Here is a 27,076-nt window from a genome sequence, read left to right on the forward strand (position 1 = left end):
GCAGCATGCTGTGACTGGGGTAGGTACAAAAGCTCGGACTTCCATGAAATGCTTCAATGTAATGGAAGGTAATAAGCAATAGATATGGACAAGTCTGAGGTACATTCACAATAATAGATATCTAAACAAAATTGGTAACTTTTAGATATTCAAAGATGCACTAGTATTAAACTATAAAGTGCCTGAGATCCACCAGTTATTTTTCTGCAGCATTTCTCTGGCTTTTGACGAGGAAAATAGGTCGTATATCTTGCTGCAGCGTCCACACTATTAGCTACCTTGGTCCTTTGAGACAGGAGGTTGTGATTTTTTAAATCCTGCAAGGGCAATTAGCACATGCTGGAAGGAACAGTTTGAAGATCTTTTTAGCCACATACTGCAATGCAACAAATATCATGTCCTTTGTCCACCAATCAGTAACAAAGGACCTAATAAAGTCAAGATAAAATATAGGAAACCTGTCGTTTGTGAATTTAGCTGATGGAATCAAAAGATATTGTAGAGAGAATTCATGGAAGAATCTTTCTTTCCCCCAAATTTGGCTGTCCTCAGAAATTGATTGTTATTCTTTTTGAGAGTGATGCACAATGTGGTCCTAATCATTAACTCTATCAGCAACGCAAACACAGCGCAAACTGATATCAAGCTTGGTGGTGTTATCATGCCGCCCATTTTCTCAACCTTTTGCTGCTAAACTGCATCTTGCCTACAACAAACCACCCACTGGTGTTGATGCCAGGATAAATGGGAAACTATTAAAACTTTGCCTTTACACCACAACTAGGATTACCCGATCTTGATCATAAGTTTATATCTTTCACCCCTTCCTAATCCCATTCTCTTTCTTTCCTTCTCCCCATCACCCCTGACATCATTGAATTATATATGCAGATGATGCTTGCACATGCACATGTGGACACGAAGCTCCAAGTAATCATTGACTTCAGCCAAACAAAAAGCTGGGCATTGAGCTAAGTATCGAGAAGGCGAACATCCTCGACCAACCTACCCTTCTGGCCATGCTCATCAATTGAAACCCAAAGTAAAACCATAGAATATGTGGTTCATCTTGTGTCGCTTGGAATTCAATCTCTTGGAAGGCATGCTTTGATTTGAAGATTTACCGTAGTCTTAAGTGCACTAGCAGAGCTTTTAGTGACCCTTGAAAGGTGTTTGAAGACCTCATGTCAAAGCTGGCACCAAGCTGAAATGTATCAAGCAACACTGATTTTGTATTCCTGTATGCTTTGGAGAAATGGCAACCAACACCTTTTGAAACACTGGTGAAGTTCTACCATAACCTGCAAAATCCTCAATGCATTGGCAGGATTGTTGAACCAATGTCCATACCACTTCACCAGGCCAATATCTGCAAGAACTAGGCTTTCATCAAGCCAAACGACCTATGGTGTGCAAGGCTCATTGACTACATGTCTGACACTAGATTTCCAAAACAAGCACTCAAAATAGAGTCTCAGCAGATTTTTTAGGAGGAGAAAGATAATGTTTCAAAAATGTTCCCATAGACTCTTTGTTGGAGGAGGGGAGAGTGGTAGAGGGGTGTGAGCGATTAGGAAGGCACCAGCGATTTCAGTCTTGTAAATGGAATGTGGAAGCACAAAACCACGAGCAGAAGGAACACAAGGCATCCCCAACCATCCACCCACCTGCTTGTTGAGCACTTCATGTCCCAACTGCGGCTGAGCCAGTGTATTCTTCATTGGATTTTTGAACCACTTTAGAACCCACAGAACTGAAGTGGAAACAATTCATTCTTTCCCCCAAGGGACTAGCTAATAACTTACAGAAGTGGACATTCTGGTGAAATACTGATGCCTGTTAGATCCTGTGTATTTTGAATATTCCCACTCATTTTTTTTCTATCTGAGCAATAAACTGACATCTCAAAACTAAATGCGACAAATGCTCTGAACATCAAACAAAAAATGAAAATCTGCCAGTGTTGAGAGAGGGGGAAAAGGATGATTTCCCTGTATTATTTCTGATCGTCTGTCATTTTAAATTTTACTAAGTGGACATTTAATGCATAAATATATTTATTTATAAAGTTGTGATGAGAATATTGCTGTTTTTGGGTTGTCTGCTGTCATATTTAAGTTGTTGAAAATTTACATTGAGATGTGCCAACGGTTTGGGAAACGGCCTGAGAATTGGTCGATTGGAGGTGAATGCAGCAAATGGATATCTGAAACTGTTTCATAGTGAGAGAGAAACACAATGTAGGTCTTGCTGGGATTTCATTGGCATGGTGTACTCTGTGCATTTACCTCCCCCACGACCACCTCTCTTCCTCATATAGTTAACTGGACCAGGTGTCCGAGGTCTTTCAATTCTAAATTTCACATATAAGCCCATGACTCTCATCTGCATTAACCACTTGATTCCAGATTACAGAACATCTGCTCAGCCTTCTGTGGTGCAATCAAATTACAGTTCTAAAAATATTCACTTCACCAAAGGGCGTGATCCTTTCTACAAGATTCTACAAAAATAGTTAATAAATGTTAGAAATAATAAATGAATGAATTTTCTTTTGGCCAAGTCGCTCTGCAACAGGAACCTATAACCACTGGATCCCGTTCTTTTCTGCATACCCTAATACCTCCTGGTGCTGTGGGCGGATTTATTTCCAGCATATGAATCATTGTTAAAAACGGGAAAAGATTTTGCACAAGAATTTGTGCAATAACTTTGCATTTGGCAAAAATCTACTCGTACGCTCGTCCCAATATGAAAAATAACTCAATTATAAGATTGGTAAAACGTGGGGGTTTTAAAACATTTTAACAGTTGGTGCAGTGGAACCTGTCACTTGTTTGACAAAAACGCTATTGGATTCAATGGACGAACATGGGGTTCATTAAGAAGTCATTAATTTTCTGAGATGATTTCACGTTGTGTTATACTTGATTTTCAGAACAAGATTGATTTGATTTTCTGTAGAATTATATAGCTCTCATAGATTTGAAGCTAATTGCTAAAATTACATTTGTTTCAACGTTTCTGTGCATTCCCGAATTCATAATTTAGAATTGCATTTTAGGATATGTTTAATATAAGAAAATAACTGCAGATGCTGGTACAAATCGAAGGTATTTATTCACAAAATGCTGGATTAACTCAGCAGGTCAGGAAGCATCTCGGGAGAGAAGGAATGGGTGACGTTTCGGGACCCGAAACGTCACCCATTCCTTCTCTCCTGAGATGCTGCCTGACCTGCTGAGTTAATCCAGCATTTTGTGAATAAATACCTTAGGATATGTTTAACATATCTTCAGAATATGTTTTTTCATTGGGCTTTTTGTCAGGTTTTTTCACAAAATAGTGCATTGGTCTTGTGACTTCTGGAAAGCCTCTCACTAAAAAATTAATTCTCAACTCAAAATAAATTATGATTTCACACAGGGTACAATAACTACAAATTAAATTGTGACGTGTGCAATGTTAGAAAGTGTTGCGGCAATTCTTTATAGTGAAACTGACCTGACTACTAGCACAAAAATAACATTAAGACATTTTTATTGACAGCACATCCTTCAGATATGATTAACTTTGGGACTTGATATTTATTCTGCCTAAAAATTTGGATACTGCAGATTTGATTTAATCTAATCTACTTTGAAAATAAAAGTGTCAACTTAAACAGGATAACTGCTGATGTTTTGGTTTTATTGTTTAAGATCTATGCATAATTTATCCTACCAATTATTATTTTTAAATACAGAATCGTGTTGCTTTTAAAGTTTGATCGTAAAGTATTGATGGCTAATTAATCTATTGTGATGGTTAAGATATTCTTAGTACTGATTAGCAGCAACAGTAGCAATTCAGTCGCAGTAATAAAAATAATAGGTATTCTTGTTTGTGATGCAGGCAAATTTAAACTACATGTCTATTTTTCCTGGTTCTCTCAGTACATTTTTGCCGACACCAAAAATCACTACTTATGGACCACTTTAAACTTCTGCCATGACATCCAGGAGTTCCCTATTCCATTCAGTCCAACAGATCTCCTCCTCCACAGCACCAATCCCAACCTTGTGATTGGTTATGACAGCTCTCATCCAAACAAGCAGGTATGGTTCATTATTTGTCTACCAGGTGTTTGCTAATGCAGAAAATGAATGGCCAATGCTGTTGCTTCATGAAAATCTAATTAGGAGTGCTACTTTTGTGTACCCACTGTGTAATTCTTGGTAAGGTAAATGTTCCAGGAAGGTATTGGGAATGGGGGTTGGTGTTGGGAGTAGCAAGCCTGCCCCAGAAGTTGGAAGAAGATAGTTTTAAACAATGCTTTTTATTATTCTTGATAGGAAAATCACCACCATTCTCCATCTGTGGACTTGGATTGCAGCATTATCTGCTTTAGTTGTTGTCCTGATGCTTGTTGTTAAAAACATTTGTGATATGCCAAAATGGAATGTATAAGCGCCTTCTCTGTTTTAATTGTTTTTCCCTGCTTAATTTTTTGTAGCTGGGGAAATTAAAATTTTAAGCCCTATATATTTTGGAATTTGGAGCATGCAGTGGGAATTTTGAAGTTGTTAATTTCTTTCTACCAGATCAATATATAAAAACGACCAAGATGCTTAAGTGCAGCTTTTACTAAGCAAATTATGGTTTTATTTTGCAGCTTTGGAAATCTGATGACTTTGGACAAAGTTGGGTCTTAATTCAGGAACATGTCAAATCTTACTACTGGTATGGATATTTATGTAGATTTTTTTTAATGTTCATTTCTGTAACTTGGTATAAAGACTTTTTTGAGGAAAGTACTGCAAGTATTCCCAGTGATTGATCATTGTCGGGTGTGAGAGGGTAGTCAAGTGCTTGATTCAGATTCTCTAAACATGTATTATTATTATTATTGATTAGGGTTAGATACCTATTATTATTGAATGATTTATAGCTTTGTAGAACTGTGCATCTTGGAATCTGTTAAATGTGTTGGAATGATTGATTACTTTATCCATGTTTCTGCTGATTTTATGGCATAATCGGTTGTGTTGGTTTGGTGGGATGGGTGTCAGAATAGCATATTAGATTGATCTTGGGGGGAAAAAAGAGACTTGGCCGTGGAACAATTTTGACTGTAAGTTGGTGCAACGAAGTTGGAACTCTAGAGTCATAGAGTCTTACAGCGTGGAAACAGGCCCTTCAGCCCAACTTGCCCACACCGGCCAATATGTCCCATCCACATAGTCCCACCTGCCTGCATTTGGCCCATATCCCTCCAAACCTGTCCTATCCATCTACCTGTCTAAATGTTTCTTAAACATTGCAATAGTCCCAGCCTCAACTATCTCCTCTGGCAGCTCGTTCCGTACACCTACCACCCTTTGTGTGAAAAAGTCTCCCCTCAAGTTCCTATTAAATCTTTCCCCCCTCATCTTAAACCTACATAGTCGGGTTCTCGATTTCCCCCAACACTGGGCAAGAGATTATGTGTGTCTACCTGATCTATTCCTCTCATAACTGTGGCATAATTCACAGAACGATAGTTGGCCCATTAAAGTATTTTCAGAAACAAAGTACATTTGTTATCCAATTTTACAGGGGTCTAGAACCATACGACTCAGCTACTACAATTTACGTTGAACGCCATGAGCCAATGACTACCTCAAGCATCATCAAAAGCAGTGATCTCTTTCAGAGTGAAAACCATGAGATAATTTTGAAAGGAGTAGAAGAGTTTCAGTTGCAAGGCAAATACATGTTTGCCACAAAGAAGGTGGTGAGTATTCTGATATATCTGATGGTTTAGTTGCTTTAATAGAAAGTCAAGTTTTAAAAAAAAAGGTGATCAAGAAGATTTTCTCAGAATATTTTCTACAGCTGTTGTCGGGAGAGTAGTGTATATTGAATAATGATCATTATTCTCTAGTCTTCAATTTTTCTCTTGTCTTCCCCTCCCCCCCCCCCCCCCCTTCAATTTTACCATTTAAAATCAATTAGGTTGATTTACCTATTTTTTGGAGGGTGGTATTTGTTTTGACTTTTGCCTAATCCATTCCATATGACTAGTTACACTTTTGTTGGCAAACCTTTCATGGTTGAGGACAATCTCTTTCATGGCTCATGATTGTAGGGAATATGTTGATGGTGAAGAATTCCAATCCTTAGACCAGACACTGACAGATACTATTGAGAATCGCCAAATGGAGGATCAGAGTTGTATCTTGTCTTTTTTTTTCCCCTGTTGTTTTCTTCCTCCAAGGTGTGTCTGTTGCCGTCAAAGCAAAATTTTCTCCATGATGTGATGCCACAGGATCTTGGCTAATATTTGTCAGACTTTTGATGTCGGACTCAACTGTAGTGCTTGCTTTGAGGGTGCCCTTAAAATGTTTCCTCTTGTCCCCTTGAGTTCATGTTTCCTTACTCTGCTGTGAGTACAGCAGTAGGGTGGCCTGGGTTCGATTCTCACTAATGGTGATGTCAGTTTGGAGTTTGTACGTTCTTCCTGTGACCATGTGGGTTTACTCCGGGTACTCCAGTTTCTTTCGACATTCCAAAGACAAGCAGGTTTGCAGGTTAATTGGCTTCTGGAAATTGCCTCTAGTGTATAGGACGTAGAACTAGTGTACGGGTAATCAATGGTTGGTGTGAACTGGGAGCCAAAGGGCCTGTTTCCACACTTTATCTCTAAACACTCTAAAACTAGCTACTGTATGAATTAGACTAGGGCACGACTATCTAATCATGGCTTGTTTCTGTTGTACTTCTATCACGGAGACTCAGGTGCTTGGTTCCTTTCCAGATTAAATGTGGGGGACTGTGACCTGGGTTTCGGCACATGAAGAATATCACCTGTCCATTGGAGCTAGTTAAGTGTGGTTAGAGCCTCTGCTGCAGCCTGGGGAGAAACACTGACCTGATTCCCTCCTATTTTGAAGATATACACAAAATGCTGGAGTAACTCAGTGGGACAGGCAGCATCACTGGAGAGCAGGAATGAGTGACGTTTCGGGTCGAGACCCTTCTTCACCCGAAACACCACCCATTCCTTCTCTCCAGAGATGCTGCCTGTCCCGCTGAGTTACTGCAGCTTTTTGTGTCTATCTTCGGTTTAAAGCAGCATCTGCAGTTCCTACTTGCGCATTCCCTCCTATTTTGCAATGGGTTTGCAAGATCCTGCTGAGTAAGTGTTGAAACACTGCCTAAATGCCGCTAATCGTGATGAAAGGATTGTGTTGTGTGTTCATGAGCAAACAGCTTGCATTAACATTTATTTGCTGTACTAATTTAATAGAAGTGAATTGTCTTGCCGAGAGAGCAGGATGATGGCCTATTGTTTTCATTATTGACATTGTTCTGATCAAATGCAGTTGCAAAGGAAGGATCACAAGTTTGCATGTTGATGAAACAAATGAGTTAATAACATCATGCGTGGGAAAGAACAGCAGATGCTGGTTTAAATCGAAGGTAGACACAAAATGCTGGAGTAACTCAGCGGGACAGGCAGCATCTCTGGAGAGAAGGAATGGGTGACGTTTTGGGTCGAGACCCTTCTTCAGACTGATGTCCGGGGAAGTGGCGGGACCGGCCAGTCCTGACATCACCCCCTCGCCCTGACATCAGTCTAATGAAGGGTCTCGACCCGAAACGTCACCCATCCCATCTCTCCAGAGATGCTGCCTATCGCCGCTGAGTTACTCCAGCATTTTGTGTCTACCTTTAATAATGTCGTGTTATGTAACTGCTATCAGCAAGATGTGTGTTAAACTCGTTCGTTCAGTTTCTGAGCCTCGTAACTCCATGAATATCATTCGTGTTGGATCAGGCTTTTTTTTCCTAAAAAAGGAATAATTGAATAATTCCCAGCCATACTTGATTTTCATTTTTATTAACAAATTATTTTACAGGAGATCCTGGTAAAGCAAAGTTCCAGAATGTTCAATTAAAAGTTTCAGTGAAAAGCTGTCGACTAAATCCCTTTGATAGCTTTCCTGCTCCCATGCTGTTAAATCATTCCGGGACCTGCCAAGGGTGAATTTGTGTATTGCAGTTGTCACTATGAAATGTCACATTTGTTGGATGGAGGTTGGCTGCCTGTGGAGCATTTGTGCTTGTTTGTGTAGAGGGCTATTAAATTAATTTAATCAGTGGTTAAAGCTAGGTATTTTATGCTTTAGTCATAGCTTTTCTTCTGAAATATCCGTGGAACAACAACAAATACATTAAAATGCAATTAACACTAAAACTCCAGTTAGAAAATAGTAATGAAAGGGAGACATAAAATGCTGGAGTAACTCAGCGGGTCAGGGAGCATCTCTGGAGAAAAGGAATAGGTGATGTTTCGGCACAAGAACTTCCTCAGACCCGCTGAGTTTAATTTAGTTTAGAGATACAGCACGGAAACAGGTCCTTCTGCCCACCGAGTCCGCACTGACCAGCGGTCCCCGCATATTAACACTATCCTACACACACTGGGGGCAATTTTTACATTTTCTAAGCTAATTAACCTACAAACCTGCACGTCTTGGAGTATGGGAGGAAACCGAAGGTCTTGGAGAAAACCCACACAGGTCACGGGGAGAACGTACAAACTCCGTACAGACAGCTCCCGTAGTCAGGATCGAACTGCAAGGCAGCAATAGACAGTAGGTGCAGGAGTAGGTCATTCGGCCCTTTGAGCCAGCACCGCCATTCACCGTGATCATGGCTGATCATCCACAATCAGTACCCCGTTCCTGCCTTCTCCCCGTATCCCTTGACCCTGCTATCTTTATGAGCTCTATCGAACTCTCTTGAATGCATTCAGAGAATTGGCCTCCACTGCCTTCTGAGGCAGGGAATTCCACAGATTCACAACTATCTGGGTGAAAAAGTTCTTCCTCATCGCCGTTCGAAATGGCCTTATTCTTAAACTGTGGCCCCTGGTTCTGGACTCCCCCAACATCGGAAACATCTTTCCTGCCTCTAGCGTGTCCAATCCTGTAATAATCTTATATGTTTCAATAAGATCCCCTCTCATCCTTTTAAATTCCAGTGTATACAAGCCCAGTCGCTCCATTCTTTCAACATATGACAGTCCCACCATCCGGGAATTAACCTTGTGAACAACTCTACTGCTGCGTCACCGTGCCGCCCTGCTCCAGCTTTTTGTGTCTATCTTCGGTTTAAACCAGTGTCTGCAGTTCCTTCCTGCACAATGAGAGGGAGAGGTGTCTTGTGTAGCACCCTTTTTCAGGATGCTCCACAAGGCTTTGGTTGTGGCCTCGCAGTGCTCCTGTTTTGTGATGCTTGATACAAAATGCCATGGTATATAACTGCTTCATTGAGCCATCTTAACAGGTATTTATTTGAGAAAGAAACAGGTAAAACTTTACATAAAACATTTTGTTAATTTATTTAAGTAGCAACCATGATGGCAGGAACTGTCTTCAAGATGTCTTTAAATTAGCAAGTGCATTGACTTTAGCACCTCTGATATTAAATGACAGTAGTCCACTCCAATAAGCAAACTCTTCCAGTGATATTAAGCAAATTAACTTTGTCTAAATAGGTTTCTGAAAAAAAGCATGAAATCTAAACCCATGTTTGTGTAAATCAGATTGATTTTTAGAATTATACTTTAGAATGGGATGTTTCCTCTGTTCATGAAGTAGGAGAGTGGAAGATATGGGAAGAAAATGTTTGCGGATGACCAGAAATTGTTTTTGTGAGAATCCTTTACTTTTGTTTCTTTCCACGCCCTTTATGTTCTGTACAACCCCACAAGGAAATAAAAATTGCTATTCTGATCCACAGTAATGAATTTCAGACATTGCCTGCTGAACCAGAAATGTGACCAAGCTCACTTTGTGGCGCACCCACTCACTAGAATCATGAAAAGTTAATGATTTAGAAGGAGGCCATTTTGTCCAATGTGTCCATGCCATTGGAAAAAAGCTACACCACCTAATGCTTCCTTTTTATGTTTAGCCTATAATCTTACAGACCCTTCAAGTACACTTCGAGGCATTTTGTAAGTTTGATGTAGATTTACGTTTCTGATCACTGTTTCAGGTAGTGAGTTTCAGACCTACACTACCTGTTGTGTGTCGGTGTGTGTATAAAAAAATCTTCCCTCTAAGGCTTCAACATAATTAATATAAATCTTTTCTGGAATCCTGCTTAGTTAGCCTTGCAGAAACGGACTAATTCATTCTGAACACTATGACCAGGCATAGGTTCAAGGTGAAGGGGAAAAGATTTAATAGGAATCTGATGGGTAACTTTTTCACACAAAAGGTGGTGGGTGGATGGAACAAGCTGCCACTGGAGGTAGTTGAGGCTGGGACTATCCCGACATTTAAGAAACCATTAGACAGGTACATGGATGGGACAGGTTTGGAGGGATATGGACTAAGCAGAGGCAGGTGGGACTAGTGTAGCTGAAACATGTTGGCCAGTGTGGACAAGTTGGGCTGAAGGAACTGTTTCCACACTGTATACTCTGACTCTATGACTCACAAGCATGTACTCGGGCCTGTAATTGAAAACAAATCCATTGGCCTCGGCTGTTGTGCAGTGCCAGGAAGCTTGTGCAAATGCCTGCTTTGTGCAGGTACTGCTCCACCGATGTATTGTCCCATTGTGGCGATGCTGCCTGTGAGGGATGGTACCATAGGGTGGCTGGGAATAATGGGAGACTTTAATCTTCATGAATTGGCTTAGTTTATTATTATCACGTATGCTGATATACAGTGAAAAGCTTTGTTTGCGTGCTAGCTAGACAAATCATACTATAAACGAGTATAATCAAATCATATGCAAGTAAGTAAAGGTAAATAGGCAAATAGAAAAATTCTAGCGTGCAAGAATTTATGGTGCAGCATTATAGCATTACCGTTATAAAGAAAGAACAGATTTTTTTTAAAGTGCAAGGGCCGCAATGAGTTATTTTGTGGAATCAGGACTATACCCTCAGTTTATGAGAGGACTGCTGAGAATCTGACAACAGTGGGAACAAACTCTTGGTTAGACTAATAATATGTGCTTTCAAGCTTCTGCCTGAAGGAAAAAAGAAGAAAATGGATTGACTGGGATATAAATGGTCTCTGGTTATGTTGGTTGCTTTCCCGAGACAGTGGGAAGTATAAGGGAGATATTTGGGAGGGTTGGGGAGAGAGGCTGCTGTGTGTGATGGGCAGAGCAGTTGACAAACCAAGTTGTGATGCATCACAATAGCTCTCCACGGTGCGTCTTTGGAAGCTGGTACTCGAGGCACTAGGGGCATGCCGAACCTTCATATTCTTCTGAGGAAGTAGCGGCATTGGTGTGCCCCTTGGTTGTAGCGGCATTGGTGTGCCCCCTTGGTTGTAGCGGCATTGGTGTGCCCCTTGGTTGTAGCTTCAGTGTGGTTGATCCAGTGATATTTATTCAAGTTCTTAAGGTCTCAAGCATCTTGACTTTTGCATCATTGATGCTGATTTGGGCAAGTGTTCCACCTGGTTTCTGGTTGTCTAGCTCCTTCATCTTGCTGATGTTGCGAGGGTTGTCTTGGCATCGTGTTACTAAGCTCTGTACCCTTCCTATACTCCATCTCTTCATTGTTCCAAGATCCGACCCACATCGTGGTGGAGTTGGAGTAGAATTTAATCACAGTCGTGAGTGTATAAGGAAGTATAGTAAGGTGCTAAGAACGCGTTCTTGAGGGACACCGGTATTGATAATTATTGTGGAGAATATTTTGTTGCCTCACCTCACTGTTTGTGATCTATGGGTCAGGGAGTCTTGGATTCAGTTGTAGAGGACCTGCTGACTCCTAGGAATCAATGACATTTATAGCTTTTGTAGAAATTGATTGTTTCAGCAGAACTAGAGCAGATCTCAAAGCACCTTTGACCTTTGTAAAATGTCAGACCCATAAAGAATGTATTGTTCGGGACTTAAGGCTTCACTGGGAAATGCATTCAGTCCTGTTCTCGATTGCTCTTATAATTTGTGTTGTTAGGCTGCCACCTGGTGGTCTATCAGCAGTTTATTTGGGAGAACCTGTATCATGTATTGCAGATACCTTGAATGTTGCAGACTCCTTATTGTTGACTTGGCCCATTTGACATTGTTGGTTTTTTGATCATTTGATTGTCTCTTAATCTTCAAGGGGAAACATGCAATTTTAATGTCTCCAAATTGACATCCAGACAATAACTTTTATGGGTAATATCCTTGCCAAGCCAGGCCACTAAACGTAGGCGACCTTGTCCATTTTCTTATTAACTATTCAACCTGTTGGGAAATTTATAGATCTGGAAATCTGTTACCAATGCCCAATGGTGAAAAAACAGTATTTCAGTTAGGATAAATTACTTTTAAAATATAATAATATACAGTGATATAAAATTATCCATTGTAAGGACCATTCATGAAGCCAAGTAGTTTGGCTATTTTCTCATAAATGACATTATAACTCCTAATCCAAATGCAGCATCTTAACCTGAAACGTCCATTTCTCTTGACAGATGTTGCTCGACCTGCTTGAGTTCCTCCAGTAGTTTTTTTTTCTCACTTTAGAATTAGACGGCTTCATTTTGTTTTCGAGTTTAATAGATTTCTGTTATCTTCCAATGTGGCATTCTGCATGTTTGTAGAATGTTATACTATGGACTGTCGATATTGGTAAATGCAGCGGTGTGATTCTCACGTGGAGCAACTATACAAAGCATGTGTAAGAAGGAACTGCAGATGCTGGTTTAAACCAAAGATGGACACAAAAAGCTGGAGTAACTCAGCGGGACAGGTAGCATCTCTGGAGAGAAGGAATGAGTGACGTTTCGGGTCAAGACCTGAAGAAGGGCCTTGACACGAAACATCACCCATTCCTTCTCTCCAGAGATGATGCCTGTCCCGCTGAGTTACTCCAGCTTTTTGTGTCAAAACAAAGCATGTAGTTGCTGTCAATTAGAGCACAGTGCTTTAGCAAGAATTCCTCTTGGCGTGTAACATGACAGGGAGTTGACACGCAGCTGGGTGGAAAGGAAAAGGAGGGGAAGTAGAAATAACGGCCCCTAACAAGAGGTATATTCTCAAAGATTCTGTTTAATGCATATCCAAGCAAGGAATAGTGTGCGAATATGTGTGATTCCCTGAGGCGTCCTCACATGCTGTAGTCATGACTCCAGTACCAGCAGCACACCTTTCCAGTTGTAGTCTTCTCTTTAAAAAGGAAAAAAAAAAGTTTTTCTCCTTGCTGTGGTTTGTACACATTTTGTTTTTGTTTCCGATAGCATCTTCTCGGGAGCAGTGACCCATATGTGGTGCAGTTGTGGGTTTCTTATGATCGGAAACCAATGAAACAAGCTAATTTTGTCACAAAACATCGAGTAGTGGTGAGTACATGAATCGGAAGAACACTAAAAGCCCAACTTTTAATTCTGGCATTGAATCCTTTCTCAAAGTTTATTAGATTAAGGAAATTCAGTTGCCTAAAAACTCAAGGCTTTGCTAAAAATATGATTAGATGCTGATCTGCGGGAAAAAAAGGTTATGAATGTGATATTATTACAGCAGTGTTCTGTGAATCTAAGCAACTTTTTATTCACTGCAGTGTTCAGCAGAATGCTAATGATAATATTTAGAGGTGCATTAAATGCTGTCCAACTAAGCCAGATTGTGCTTGTAAGGTGGTGGCATGCATATTCAGTGGGCATATTTTTTACTGGTTTCACTTTTCTCGCTTTCTTTATTATTTCCACTTTAATACTTTCAGCTGGGGTTTGGTAGATGCAAGGGATTGGTGATGTCTTGATGAAAATGAGCCAGGCATTCTACCGATCTGACCCAGCAGAGTAACTGCTATTGTGTATTAGGGCCAGTCTTTGTTTCCTTTTTGAGTAATGATTATGAGAATGCACTTTTCAGTACAAGAATTGAATGTGATTTAAATTGTGATGTGTGACTATACTAAATTGTTTTCTTCATGCATTCTTCAGGAGTACTATGTGGCTGATGCATCAGAAGACCAGGTGTTTGTTTGTGTCAGTCTAAGCAACAATGTGACCAATCTCTACATCTCTGAAGCAGAGGGGCTGAAGTTTTCTCTTTCTCTGGAAAATATACTGTATTACAGTCCAGGAGGTCCAGGCAGTTCAACCCTGGTGAGGTAGGTAAATGACCATTGTGATTCCTAACATAAATTACTTAAAGGTTCTCAGTGAAAATATCTTCTTGTCACTTATATCCAGGTGCTCTAAATGAGCTTGGATTAAATTAAAATAAAGCTGTTTTATTGCTGAAATGATGCCCTTTTATCTTTGTTAAAAATATGACGTTTTAATTCCCAGACTTTAGACCTTACTGGTCACCCATTCCATAGGCCAGCTACAGGAGAGTTCTCCACAAAGGAAGTCTCCTTCCGTTGCCATTGCTTGCTTGAAAGGAGATTACATGCCATTGTTGTGGTCACAATTCTTTTCCAGGGCATGTGACTGTTAACTGTGCTACCACACAAGGTGCCATTATTACTTGGCTCAGAAACCCAGACTACAAGATAAAAGTGGCAACTAAATCTGTGATAAGATTAACATGTTACTGCTTCTAGTTGTGTCTGAATTCTGCAATTCTTTGCTCCCCTTTCTAATTTGAACTTTTAAAAACATTAAGTGATATCTGTAATTTCCTACCAATATTGGAAGTTGCCCAAATAGCTCATATGTAGACTTAAAAAAAAACCTTTTGATCTTGATCCATATTTAAACATTATTTTCATTTGACAAGCTGGTGTTTAGTTTGGAAAAGATTGGACAAGACATTTAATAGCGTTGATAGATCTGTTTTAATAGAGGCACCAACTGATCATATGGGCACTTTGTAACTGTAGATTCAGAATTGCTGATGTCTCTGAGTTCAATCAAATGGACCACTGTTATGCCAGTTCACTTTGAGATGGTTCATCTACTGCACCTCTTGTCAAAAAATGGACAACATTTCTGGAAATTTATTTGTGTACTAGAACAAGCAACACAGGAAGGGCTCCACGAGAGCGAGTTATTTAACAGCATTTCCTTTCCTTACCAATCTTGTCCAAGTAGTTTAAGATAAATGTGTTCTTGATCTTGTGTCGTAGCATATATAAAATATAATTTTATATTTATACTGCTCATTGTCATTCTATTTAACTTGGTTATCTGAAGCAGTTTGAGAGTGTCAAGAATTGGAAAGAATTCAAACCTGATTTTAAATTGGTGGCAGTGTCGGACTGGAAGCCTGTGGGGTCAGCAAAGGTAATGGGTGAGCAGGATTTAGAGGAAAAATTGGATATTGGTAATGAGTGAGAATGTGAAACAAGGCACTGGAAAAGTTAGATGAAGATTTGACTGTCTCGTGAAGATTTAGTGATAGGCAGGCTGCAGTCAGGCAGAGATGTTTACAGTCACCAAGTCTATGTGATGTTGAAGATTTCTATCTGTTCATGATCTGGGATTTGTTTTCCTTTCTCTGGTAGCATTTAATTTGGTCTTAAAAGTGAATACTGTGTTTCACCTTGCTATAAAAAAAAGTTGCATGATAAATTTTCAATCTTGAAATATGTTTTTTGTTTCTTGCATTAAGGACAAATCCATTTGCCTTGAAGGAAATTAATTATTTGACTTTAACCATGTCCTAATCACATTGTAATAAAAATGTTTTCAGTATGACCACAGAAATGATAACTCTTGCCCACCCCCAATATTTTGACTTCGGACAAAACTCTACCTGAGTATTTATACTGCAAGCAGTACTGTATCATCAACATTTTCTCATGGGCTGGGGTTCTCTAATATCTGGATGTCAATATTCTGGCCTCCCTGAAAAATAGTGAGAACAAATCATTAATTTGTTATTTTTGGAGGTGGGTTGATGTCCCTGAGATTGATGATTTGAAATTGTTTTGCTTTATTGGGATGTTCTCATATGTAAACTTAAAAAAAAAAAGCTCTGTTCTGCTTCCTGGGATGGCAGGACTTTCATATGAAGAAAGACTGGATAGACTCGGCTTGTACTCGCTGGAATTTAGAAGATTGAGGGGGGATCTGATAGAAACTTACAAAATTCTTAAGGGGTTGGACAGGCTGGATGCGGGAAGATTGTTCCCGATGTTGGGGAAGTCCAGAACAAGGGGTCACAGTTTAAGGATAAGGGGGGAAGTCTTTTAGGACCGAGATGAGAAAGTTTTTTTTCACACAGAGAGTGGTGAATCTGTGGAATTCTCTGCCACAGAAGGTAGTTGAGGCCAGTTCATTGGCTATATTTAAGAGGGAGTTAGATGTGGCCCTTGTGGCTAAAGGGATCAGGGGGTATGGAGAGAAGGCAGGAACCGGATACTGAGTTGGATGATCAGCCATGATCATATTGAATGGCGGTGCAGGCTCGAAGGGCCGAATGGCCTACTCCTGCACCTATTTTCTATGTTTCTATGGTTTTCTTAGTAGAAAGATTTATTTGAGATGAATGATGATAGCTCGGTGATTGCATTCCATTTGCCTTCAATGAACTGACGTACTTTTTTTTAATTGACAGATACTTTGCAAATGAACCATTTGCAAATTTACATCATGTAGAAGGACTGCGTGGAGTCTACATCGCGACCCAGCTGAATGGGTCTTTCACTGATGAGAACATGAGATCAGTGATCACATTTGATAAGGGTGGAACCTGGGAATTATTGGAGGCTCCAGCTTTTGACAGTGATGGTGATCAAATAGACTGTAAGGTATGGATGGTAATAAGCAGAACAAATAGATCTATCCTGCCAGCAAGGCTGAAAGAATAGAATAGTTTTACAAAACATCAAATGACAAAGATTTCAGTCTGAGAATATATGAATAAGAAATATGAAAACATTGTAATCAGCACAGTATAAATTGGAATTGAGTAGCTAAGTAAACATAACTGTCTTAGAGACAGATAGGCCAAGTTATAATGGGGAGTACATAAATTACAAATTAGAAAACAATTATCTTGCATTTGGCTTGCGTAGAAAAATAAAATAAATGGTTGGGATAAAAGTGTCTAATGACAACAAGCATCTTTGTAATCGGTGTTAAGGAAAAACTGCTGGAAAAATTGGAACTGAAAAGTGAACAGGACTGAAAGCCAATGATTTTGGGAACAGTAGAATGGACCTCTAGGTCTGATGGGAGGAGGTTGAAGAGATGGTGAAGCACCATTTCAAAATACCTTCTATTCCAGAATAATCCCATTAGATTGGATGGTAGCAAATGTAACATTGCTGTTGGAGAGGCTTTTTAACCTAAAGTCGATGTTACTGGAAGGTACTGTTCTTTTTGTTTTTGCAGATTGAACAAAGTTGCTCACTGCATCTGATACAGCAATACAGTGAGCGTCGCAGACTACAGATCCTCTCCAAAAAGTCAGCACCAGGCCTTATCATAGCTACAGGTGATGCTTCTTCTTCCCCAATTCTTGTAGAAAAGTAAGCAAAATAACTACCAAGCACTGATTTTCGTTGGCAGAATGATGAATCCACCACGTCCATTATCGTAACTAGAAGTGGTATATATTCACTCTAAGCTGTACCAATATTAATGTAAAGTCGATGGTAGACACAAAATGCTTGAGTAACTCAGCGGGACAGGCAGCATTTCTGGAGAGAAGGAATGGGTGACGTTTCGGGTCGAGACCCTTCTTCAGTCTGATTCTTCAATTTAAACCAGGATCTGTAGTTCCTTTCTAATTTAATATAACGTCATTTGGACAGAAGAGCAAGTTTCTGTTCTTGTCTATGGATTGTTTGGCTGAGCCGCATGTATTCTACATGGTTTTTATTTTGTCACACACTTTCAACAAATGGATTCCCTGCATGTGTTGTCATTGTGGCAGGAACAGCAGTTGTGTATGCTCAGGCACTGCAGTTGAATCTCAAATTCACCCAGCTGACCATTCCCCAGGTGACCGATACACTCTCTCTAACAACTGCTTCAAAGTTTTTAGTTTCCTCTTGAAGACAAAATGTTCTTGTTCCCGTGTCATTAGGCTTTCTTTCTCCATGTTAAAAGTACATAAATACAAATGTGTAGTGTTATGTAATGACAATTCATATAACAAGTTAAGGAATTAGAGCATAAATCTTCTTAGTACTTTTACCATTCATGCTAAATTTGCACAACAATCATTTCATGTGTATTTCTCTTATTTTCCCTCCTTTAGGTTCCATTGGCAAGAATTTGGCAAACAAACTAAATGTATATGTGTCAAGTAGTGCTGGGGCTCGGTGGCGTGAGGTAATGTTCTTTCATACAACTTGTTTTCTCTCCTTTTAACTAGTTATTTTTTCATAAATTATTGGAAAAGGTAACTGATATTTTTAAAGTTTAATATAGAGATACAGCGTGGAAGCAGGCCCTTTGGCCCACTGAGTCCGCGCCGACCAGCGATCCCCCATGCACTACACTCTTACACTCTAGGGACAATTTGCAGAAGCCAATGAACCTACAAACCTGCTCATCTTTGGAATGTGGGATGAACCCGGAGAAAACCCACGCTTTCAAGTCAAGAGTAAAGAGTTTTCATATTGTCATATGTCCCAAAGCGGAACAATGAAATTCTTACTTGCAGCAGCACAACACAATGTAGTACTCCTTTAAACCCATAATAAACAACAACAACAAAGTTCAGTATATATCAGTCACGGGGAGAAAGTACAAACTCTGTACAGATAATACCCATAGTCAGGATTGAACCCAGGTCTCCATTGCTGAAAGGCAGCAATCTACCGCTGTGCCACCGTGCTGCCTGGGGATATGTTATTTGAAAAGGAAAGTATAATAAAGTACTGTCAACTTTGTCAATATTTTAAAATTATGAATGATGAACAAATCGAAGAAGGGTCTCGACCCGAAACGTCACCCATTCCTTCTCTCCTGAGATGCTGCCTGACCTGCTGAGTTACTCCAGCATTTTGTGAATAAATAAGGAGTTAGGATCAAAAAGTGGAGGTCTGTGAAAGAGACTATAATGAAATGTAGGATGTAAGCAATAAACGGAGGAAATCTAGAGGATGCCATAGGAGATCAAATATCATGTAATTTTTGCAGAAAATAGCTTTAAATTCTGATTGCAATATGTTGTGCTGGGAAAGGGCAAATTAGACCTTAAAATGTACAGTTCAAGATGTGACATAATGACAGACAGGTGGAAATTAGTTGTTCAAATCACAGATCCAGACCCATGCCGATAATGGTGAACTATTAACAGTGTCATAAAGGATGGGGTGCCAGAGGTTTAAAGGAGATTGCAAAAGGTATTTCATTTAGCCATTAGGCCTCCAATTCAATATTAATAAACACCAGCTGCAGAATATTCTCACCTAAATGAAATTGGGATTTGCTGAATGTTGAAGGATTATTGGTTGCACATATAATATTGCTTACTGTCATGTCAAGAAAAGTAATTCTATTACAAATTCTAACCATTAGCTGTCTGCCACATTATCTGGTGTCGTATCAAGATTACATTGTACTTTATTAATTGCAAAATTCCAGTCAGCAAAAGATCCGGATAGTATTTATGAATAGAATTTGGTCCAGATTGCAGGTCTGCTAGACTCTTGTTCTGAAAAATCTTATCTGGTGAACTGTGTACTGCTCAAATAGGTTTTATTGGAGTCCTTAACCACAAACACAGAAGATGATACAGTCATTATGTCATTGATGTTTGGGGAAACTTGTTTTGTGTAAGCTCGCTACCGTGCTGGTAATGTGGACAATGGTAGATAATGAGCAAAAAAACAAAGTGCTGGAGGAACGCAGCGGGTCAGGCAGCATCTGTGGAGGGCAACGGACAGATGACGTTTCAGGACGGCACCATTCTTCAAACTGAAAAATAGGGGAGAAGGCTGGTAAATATAGGTGAGGGAAAAGGGTATCGGCAAAACCAGGCAAATGATATTGGCCGATATCTCATAAGGAATATGAGTAGAATTAGGCCATTCGGCCCAAGTCGACTACACCATTCAATCTTGGCTGATATATCTCACCCTCCTAACCCCATTCTCCTGCCTTCTCCCCATAACCGCTGGCACCCGTACAAGTGTATATCTTGGTGTCTCTTCATACCGTTTTTTAAAATTGTTGACTCATATAAGAGATTTGACATCCTTTGACAACTCAGGCTCTAGTATTTATTCACTAACATATCAATATAAATTTACTTTTTCATTATTACAAAGATGTAGAAACTCAAATAAAACATGTAAAGCAATTAGGTTTATTGATGTTCTGTATATTCTCAGAGGAGTGAAAAGTTTGTTTGACTCCTTTGATGCAGATAGTGGAGAAGTGGCAGAGATGTGGGTTGATTTCTCCAGCATGTTTCGGGTGCAAAGTGCTGGAGGAACAGCAGGTCAGGCACAATAATGAAAAGGTGTAACAGTGGAACTAATTACATTCTGAACAGTCTGAAGAAGGGTCTCGACCCGAAACGTCACCCATTCCTTCTCTCCCGAGATGCTGCCTGACCTGCTGAGTTACTCCAGCATTTTGTGAATAAATCGATTTGTACCAGCATCTGCAGTTATTTTCTTATACATTCTGAACACTCCTGTGCCTCTTGTTTAGGCCCTCAAAGGTTCCTACTTCTATTCTTGGGCTGATCATGGAGGCATCCTGATGGCAGTTCTTTGGTTATCACCGACTAATCACGTGAAGTGAGTAAACTAGAGATTTAACTGTACTTTCCAAATTTTAACAATGATATGTTCCTGATTAAAACATCTGATAACAATAACTAAAAATATTTTCGGCTGATTTCACTATCTCCCCTGTCAATTTCTTTTAATCCTTGTTCTTTTGCAATCGCACTCAGTCACGACGTTAGCTCATCCTTCAGTTGTTGCTGAATTTTTGAAAGTGCTGTTGCAATTGCAAAGTACAAGTAAGGGCCAAGTACAATTGTAACTTTTCTCATTTTTGAAACAAGTCGGGTAACATTAGAAGATGGTGAAATGGAGTATATTGCTGGTCTGGAATTTGTTTCTCTGTAGATACTTTCAACATGTTGAATACTTGAAGCATTTTTCTTTTATTTTCATATTTCCATTATCCATTGTATTTTGCTTTAATGCTTTTTATTATATATGAATTTCAATGTTGTGTAAATTTGATGCAAGCAAGAGATGTTATCAGCTGCTTGGAGTAAAACTGCTGCAATATTACATATTCATAAATTCCTTTTTGATAAAAAGGTACAGTACCAATGAGGGAGAGACATGGAAGGTCATCACTTTCTCAGAAGAAAATATTATTATATTTGGACTAATCACTGAGCCAGGAGAAAAAAGTACCATCTTTACACTCTTTGGATCGATTGCTATTAAGTCACACAGTTGGCTAATAATTCAGATCGACACAGCTTCAGCATTGGGTAGGTCAATGATGTGACCCAGTTCGTAATGAAACTCGATCGTTGTTCCCCCTAACTTTAACCAGAAAATACTGTGATTCTGTACCACTAAATGTGCAAGTAACACAAATAGATTTTTTTGAACAGAAAAAAACCCCTTGCTTTTAATTGTCCTTGCTCATTTACTTCTAAATGCTGAGATTCATTTACAACTGTTGGAATACCTCAAATGTTTTTCCTATGCTTGAGTGTCAGACTGCATCACGGAAGTACCAGATCCTTACCATTTCCTATCTTAGATCGATTTCCACATATTTAGAGTTGAAAAATGAAGATTGGTGAGTTTACCGAGCAGGTTTAAGGATAATAATTAAGGATAATGGTTGATATTTGCCTACCCTGCAGGAGTTATGAGCCTTTTCATTCATTTGTCACGGGTACACATCTTAAAACTTCACATTTGAATCATTTTTTAAGTATTCTTGAATTATAATTGGAGCCTTTGTAAGTTGGTTATGTTTTAGAATTATTTGTTAATGGTCATTTACAGATGGCTGATCTTTTTATTCATCTTGTAATGAGTTGGCCCATTTCATTGCTAAAAAAATGAATGTATTTAATTGCAAGCATATTAGACTGAATATTTTTATGGTTAATGCTTAAATGCCAAATGTTCTCTTCCCCCAAATCGAAGTGCATTTTTCGTTGTTAAACTCTGGATGTTCGTATTTGTTTTACTCCAGGTGTACCTTGTTCTGAGACAGATTATAAATTGTGGTCCCCCTCTGATGAACGTGGGAATGAGTGTTTGCTTGGTCGAAAAACCGTCTTCAAGCGTAGAGCCCCACATGCAACCTGCTTTAATGGGGAAGACTTTGACAGGCCGATTACAGTCAGCAACTGTTCCTGTACAAGGGATGACTATGAATGGTAATTAAGGCTCCAAACTATCCTTTAAAAAAATAACAAGGAACGCTGGTAATGAGATTTTTAAAAATACCGCTACAAGTATATTTTTCGTAGGAATGTGGGTGTTTCGTAGTTGAAATGCTAAAGAAAGGTCCCGCCCCCTCAGTCTGAAGAAGGGTCTCAACCCGAAACGTCACCCATTCCTTCTCTCCCGAGATGCTGCCTGACCCGCTGAGTTACTCCAGCATTTTGTGTCTACCTTCGATTTTAACCAGCATCTGCAGTTTTTTTCCGGTCAAAAATCAAAGCTATTAAGTACACAACCAATTGCTTATTAAATGTGATGACGCTCTCTGTTTCTATTGTCATTCTGATAGCAAGACCCATATTTCTACCACCTTCATGGGTGAAAATGTTTTTCCTTGTTCATCTTATAACCCTAGCAACTACTTTAAATCTATACACTTTTTTTTAACCTGTCTGCTAATAGAAATGGATCATTCTCTCTTAATTTGTAATCCCTCACACTTTTATATAGTACATTGTTTCCCCTTGTGTTCCACTCTGTTCCAAAGAACACAATGTCATCCTGTTCAATCTTTCCACATGCCTACAAATTTCCAGACCTGGCACCATTTTCATAAATCACATCTGTATCCACCCCTATACATTCATATCTTTTCTGTCATGCAATCACAGCTGTTTGCAGTATTCGTGTTGTATTCTGTCTACCGTAACTTTCTTTTCTGTTGTACTCAATACCCTGGCCTCAAAAGAAAAGCGTCCTGTATAACCTTTTTAATAGATTAATATTAATCAAAAATATTATTTGTTGGAAATGCTTTTAAATATTGCTGTCTTTATGTCATTTTTTATCTGATCCTCTTAGTGACTTTGGCTTCAAGCTGAGTGAAAATTTAGCTTCCGAGATTTGTATCCCTGATCCAGAGTTCTTTGGCAATATGTCTGCTCCACCTATACCTTGCCCTGCAGGCACCACATACAAACGAACAAAAGGGTAAGCATTTGCAAAGCCAAACACTGGTATTGAATCAACCATCAACTTTTCATTGAATTATCTTGCACTTGTATTGTGTAAATTCACAATCTCAAAATATCCCAGGTGTTTGTGGCCTAATTGATTGCTTTCAAATGTCTATTTTGATTACTATTAAGAATTACTATTTTAAGTAATTAATAACGAATTACTATTTAAGTAATTTTCCAGGGTTAAAACTTGATAGATCAATAATTGGTTTGTGTTTTAAGAATGATTGATTGGAAATGCCATATAACCGATTCAGATACAATGTGTGTAAAGCTGTTTCTTTCTTGATTCCCCAGTTACCGTAAAGTCTCAGGTGATACATGTAGTGGTGGCGATGTAGAGGCTCGTTTAGAAGGGGAAATGCTGCCCTGTCCTGTGAACGGTAAATTGTAACTTTTTATCAAGGCTTGGTAGACACAAAATGCTGGAGTAACTCAGCAGGTTAGGCAGCATCTCGGGAGAGAAGGAATGGGTGACGTTTCGGGTCAAGACCCTTCTTCAGACTGATGTCAGGGGAGGGGGTGGGACATGAACATAGCACAAAAAGTAAGGAAATTTGTGTTTGGTAGATTATTTCTTTGTTGTAACAATGCTTCTTGGCAATAAATCTTATACCGTTGGAAAGCCTGTTTATTTCCCTTTTAAATGGTGCCACATTTGTAAGGAACATGCATTTGTGGGATGAGCAGCAGAGCTGAGTATGTGGGTTGCGCCCATGAAAAATCTGCCAAATCTTCTCTGCCAATGCCAAACAGCTTATTCTGCCATTGACTCTTGTTCGGTGTTGTTTGGTGGATTGGATGATTGAAGTCTGAAGAAACAAGACATATTGGCAATTTAACAATTTATTCATTTAATAAACAGGAGCCTCAGTAGCGTGTGGAAGAACCATACACAGCCACAACAGCCTGGCACCTCCTCCTCATGCTGGTCATCAGCCTGGTCACACACTGTTGTGGGATGGCATCCCATTCTTCAACCAGCATTTGTCGCAAGTCTGCCAACGTGGTTGTGTTGGTCACTCTGGCACGAACAGCACGCCCAAGCTGATCCCACAAGTGTTCAATGGGGTTGAGGTCAGGACTGCTGGCAGGCCATTCCATCCTCTCCACTCCCAAATTCTGGAGGTAGTCTCTGAGAAACCCTGCTCTGTGGGGGCGAGCATTGTCATCTTGGAGGAAAGAGTTCGGTCCCAGACTGTGGAGATATGGGATTGCCACTGGTTGCAGAATCTCATCTCGATATCTCTCTGCATTGAGATTGCCTCCAATGATGACAAGTCTTGTTTTTCCAGTGAAGGAGATGCCGCCCCACACCATCACACTGCCTCCACCAAAAGATGTTACTCTATTGGTGCAGCAATCAGCATAGCGTTCTCCACGTCTTCTCCACACTTTGACCGTATGATCCAACTGCCGTAGGCAGAATCTGGACTCATCGCTGAACATAACGTTCCTCCACATGTTCAGGTTCCAGTGCACATGTTGCCGACACCAGCGCAAACGGGCCTGACGGTGAAGGGCAGTCATGGCAGGCCTCCTGGCAGCCCTATGAGACCGGAGATCTGCTGCGTGCAGTCTGTTCCGAATTGTCTGGGCAGAGAGCCGTCGGCCATATCGTCCTGCAAACCTTGACTGCAAATCTGTAGAAGACAGCCTACGGTTCCTAAGTGCTGACAGGGTGAGGAAACGGTCTTCTTCGGGTGTCGTCTTCTTGGGACGCCCACTTCGCGGCCTGTCTCTGACATCCCCCGTTATATGGAACTTGGCCTTCACTTTGGAGATGGTACTAGGGCTCACTCCAAATAATGCCGCAACTTGGTTTTGCGGAACACCAGCTTGAAGTTGCCCTATCGCACGGGCCCTATCCAGATCAGTCAAACGTGGCATGCCGATTCTTGGAGCAGACACCTACTGACCACTGTAGCAGGGCCCATGCTCACAGATGCTGCCAATCAGGTGCCAATCAGGCACCTGATTGTCAGCACCTGGTGGTACCAGCAGCTCAAAACAAGAGTCAATAGCAACAGCAGAATAAGCTGTTTGGCATTGGCAGAGAAGATTTAGCAAATTTTTCATGGGCGCAACCCATATACTCAGCTCTGCTGCTCAACCCACAAATGCATGTTCCTTACAAATGTGGCACCATTTAAAAGGGAAATAAACAGGCTTTCCAACGGTATAAGATTTATTGCCAAGAAGCATTGTTACAACCAAGAAATAATCTACCAAACACAAATGTCCTTACTTTTTGTGCTATGTTTAGTTGGGTTATTCAGTATGAGAGTCAGGAAGTCATGATGCAGCTTTGGTTAGGACTATGGGTAGGCTGAGTTTGGAGTATTATGTGCAGTTCTGGTCACTCCAATCCAGGAAGCTTTGAGAAGGGTGCAGATGTAGTTTACCAGAATAATGCCAGGTTTACCGAGTATTAGCTGCACGGCGAGGTGTACAGACTTGGAATGTTTTTTCTGAAATGCCAGAGGTTGTGTGAAGAGCAGATTGAGTTTAGATTACAGATAGAGCATGCAAATAGGCTCTTCGGCCCACCAAGTCGGCGCCAACCAGTGACACTCCAAATACTAGTTCTATCCTACACACCAGGAACAATTTACAGAAGCCAATTAATCTACAAACCTGCACATCTACGGAATGTGGGCGAAAACAGGAACACCCGGATAAATCACAGGCGATTACAGGGAGAATGTATAAACTCAGCACAGGTAGCACCCGTGGTCAGGATCAAACCCGGGTCTCTAGCGCTACAAAGGTGGGGGATGAGGACATTGTAAAGTTGCTGTCTCTTGGGAAACATTTAACATAGTTTCATGCTGATGTTTGCCAGTGTTTGAATAAGTAAATTCCTTTGCAGAGGTGAATGAATTCATACTTTATGCGTTGAGGAGCTCAATTCATCGTTACGATCTTGCCACGGGTACAGATGAGGCATTACCACTGCAGAACCTGCGAGGCACTGTTGCTTTGGATTTTGATTATGAAAACAATTGTGTATATTGGGCAGATATTTCACAGCATATTATTCAGGTGAGTGCAATCTGCGCAAAAGTGAAGTAGGGGCGTGTATTGCGCACAAATGTTTTAAATCAACAGGAAGTGGTACTATTTGACACCTTATTGATCTTAAGATCTGTTAAATCTTAAAAAGATTTAAACCTTTTTGTTTTCTGATCAGCAAACACCATTGGGAACTTCTCGGATAGGTGAATGTTCATGATACAATGCTGGAATGGATGCTTCCAAGCCCTGCATATGCCTTTTAACCTTCTTGGCATTTGCATTCATCTGTCTTGCTTCTGTGGTCCACTGTCCAATTTCTTTCACCCAATCTCCTCTACCCCTTGGTTTGGCTACTTAATTAATCACAGACAGCACTTCCACCACATCACCCCCTCCCCAAAATAATCACCAGCCTGACCCTTGCCCCAATAAATCCCCCATAACCTATTTCATTGCTCCCTGCTTAATACTCACAGGCCCTGACTTGGTCCCAGGTGGCACATTTTCAACAATGGAAACATGAAAGTAAATGGTACACTTTCATTTAGGGAGTCTACTGAAATTTGTAGGAATTTTCCTAAAGAGATCCTACATTTCAGACCAGAATATCTTAACGACATTGATATAATGTCGTCATTTAAATTGACTTGAATTTGGTGCATTTATTTATAAAAATTAATTTATTAAATTTTACATACCTTGGCAGAAGTGGATGGTAAAATCTTTCTTAGAGAGGTCTCGTAATATGTAATACTGA

The 27,076-nt window shown here is 40.0% G+C and overlaps 1 protein-coding gene across 2 annotated transcripts in view; it reads left to right on the forward strand.

Moving 5' to 3' along the window:
* sorl1 (sortilin-related receptor, L(DLR class) A repeats containing) overlaps window positions 1–27,076 on the forward strand; it is a 118,410-nt gene that overhangs the window by 31,784 nt on the left and 59,550 nt on the right. For both annotated transcript variants that reach the window (XM_078426831.1, XM_078426832.1), the window contains exons 4-17: window positions 3,936–4,097; window positions 4,655–4,722; window positions 5,578–5,755; window positions 13,233–13,334; window positions 13,938–14,107; window positions 16,504–16,696; window positions 17,283–17,385; window positions 18,154–18,227; window positions 20,562–20,650; window positions 21,188–21,366; window positions 22,089–22,275; window positions 23,144–23,272; window positions 23,599–23,684; window positions 26,174–26,346. In XM_078426831.1, coding sequence (XP_078282957.1) covers window positions 3,936–4,097; window positions 4,655–4,722; window positions 5,578–5,755; window positions 13,233–13,334; window positions 13,938–14,107; window positions 16,504–16,696; window positions 17,283–17,385; window positions 18,154–18,227; window positions 20,562–20,650; window positions 21,188–21,366; window positions 22,089–22,275; window positions 23,144–23,272; window positions 23,599–23,684; window positions 26,174–26,346 — 1,893 coding nt within the window. The remainder of the gene's footprint in view (window positions 1–3,935; window positions 4,098–4,654; window positions 4,723–5,577; window positions 5,756–13,232; window positions 13,335–13,937; window positions 14,108–16,503; window positions 16,697–17,282; window positions 17,386–18,153; window positions 18,228–20,561; window positions 20,651–21,187; window positions 21,367–22,088; window positions 22,276–23,143; window positions 23,273–23,598; window positions 23,685–26,173; window positions 26,347–27,076) is intronic.

Source organism: Rhinoraja longicauda, chromosome 32 (assembly GCF_053455715.1).
Source record: "Rhinoraja longicauda isolate Sanriku21f chromosome 32, sRhiLon1.1, whole genome shotgun sequence".
In the NCBI taxonomy this organism is placed as follows: domain Eukaryota; kingdom Metazoa; phylum Chordata; class Chondrichthyes; order Rajiformes; family Arhynchobatidae; genus Rhinoraja; species Rhinoraja longicauda.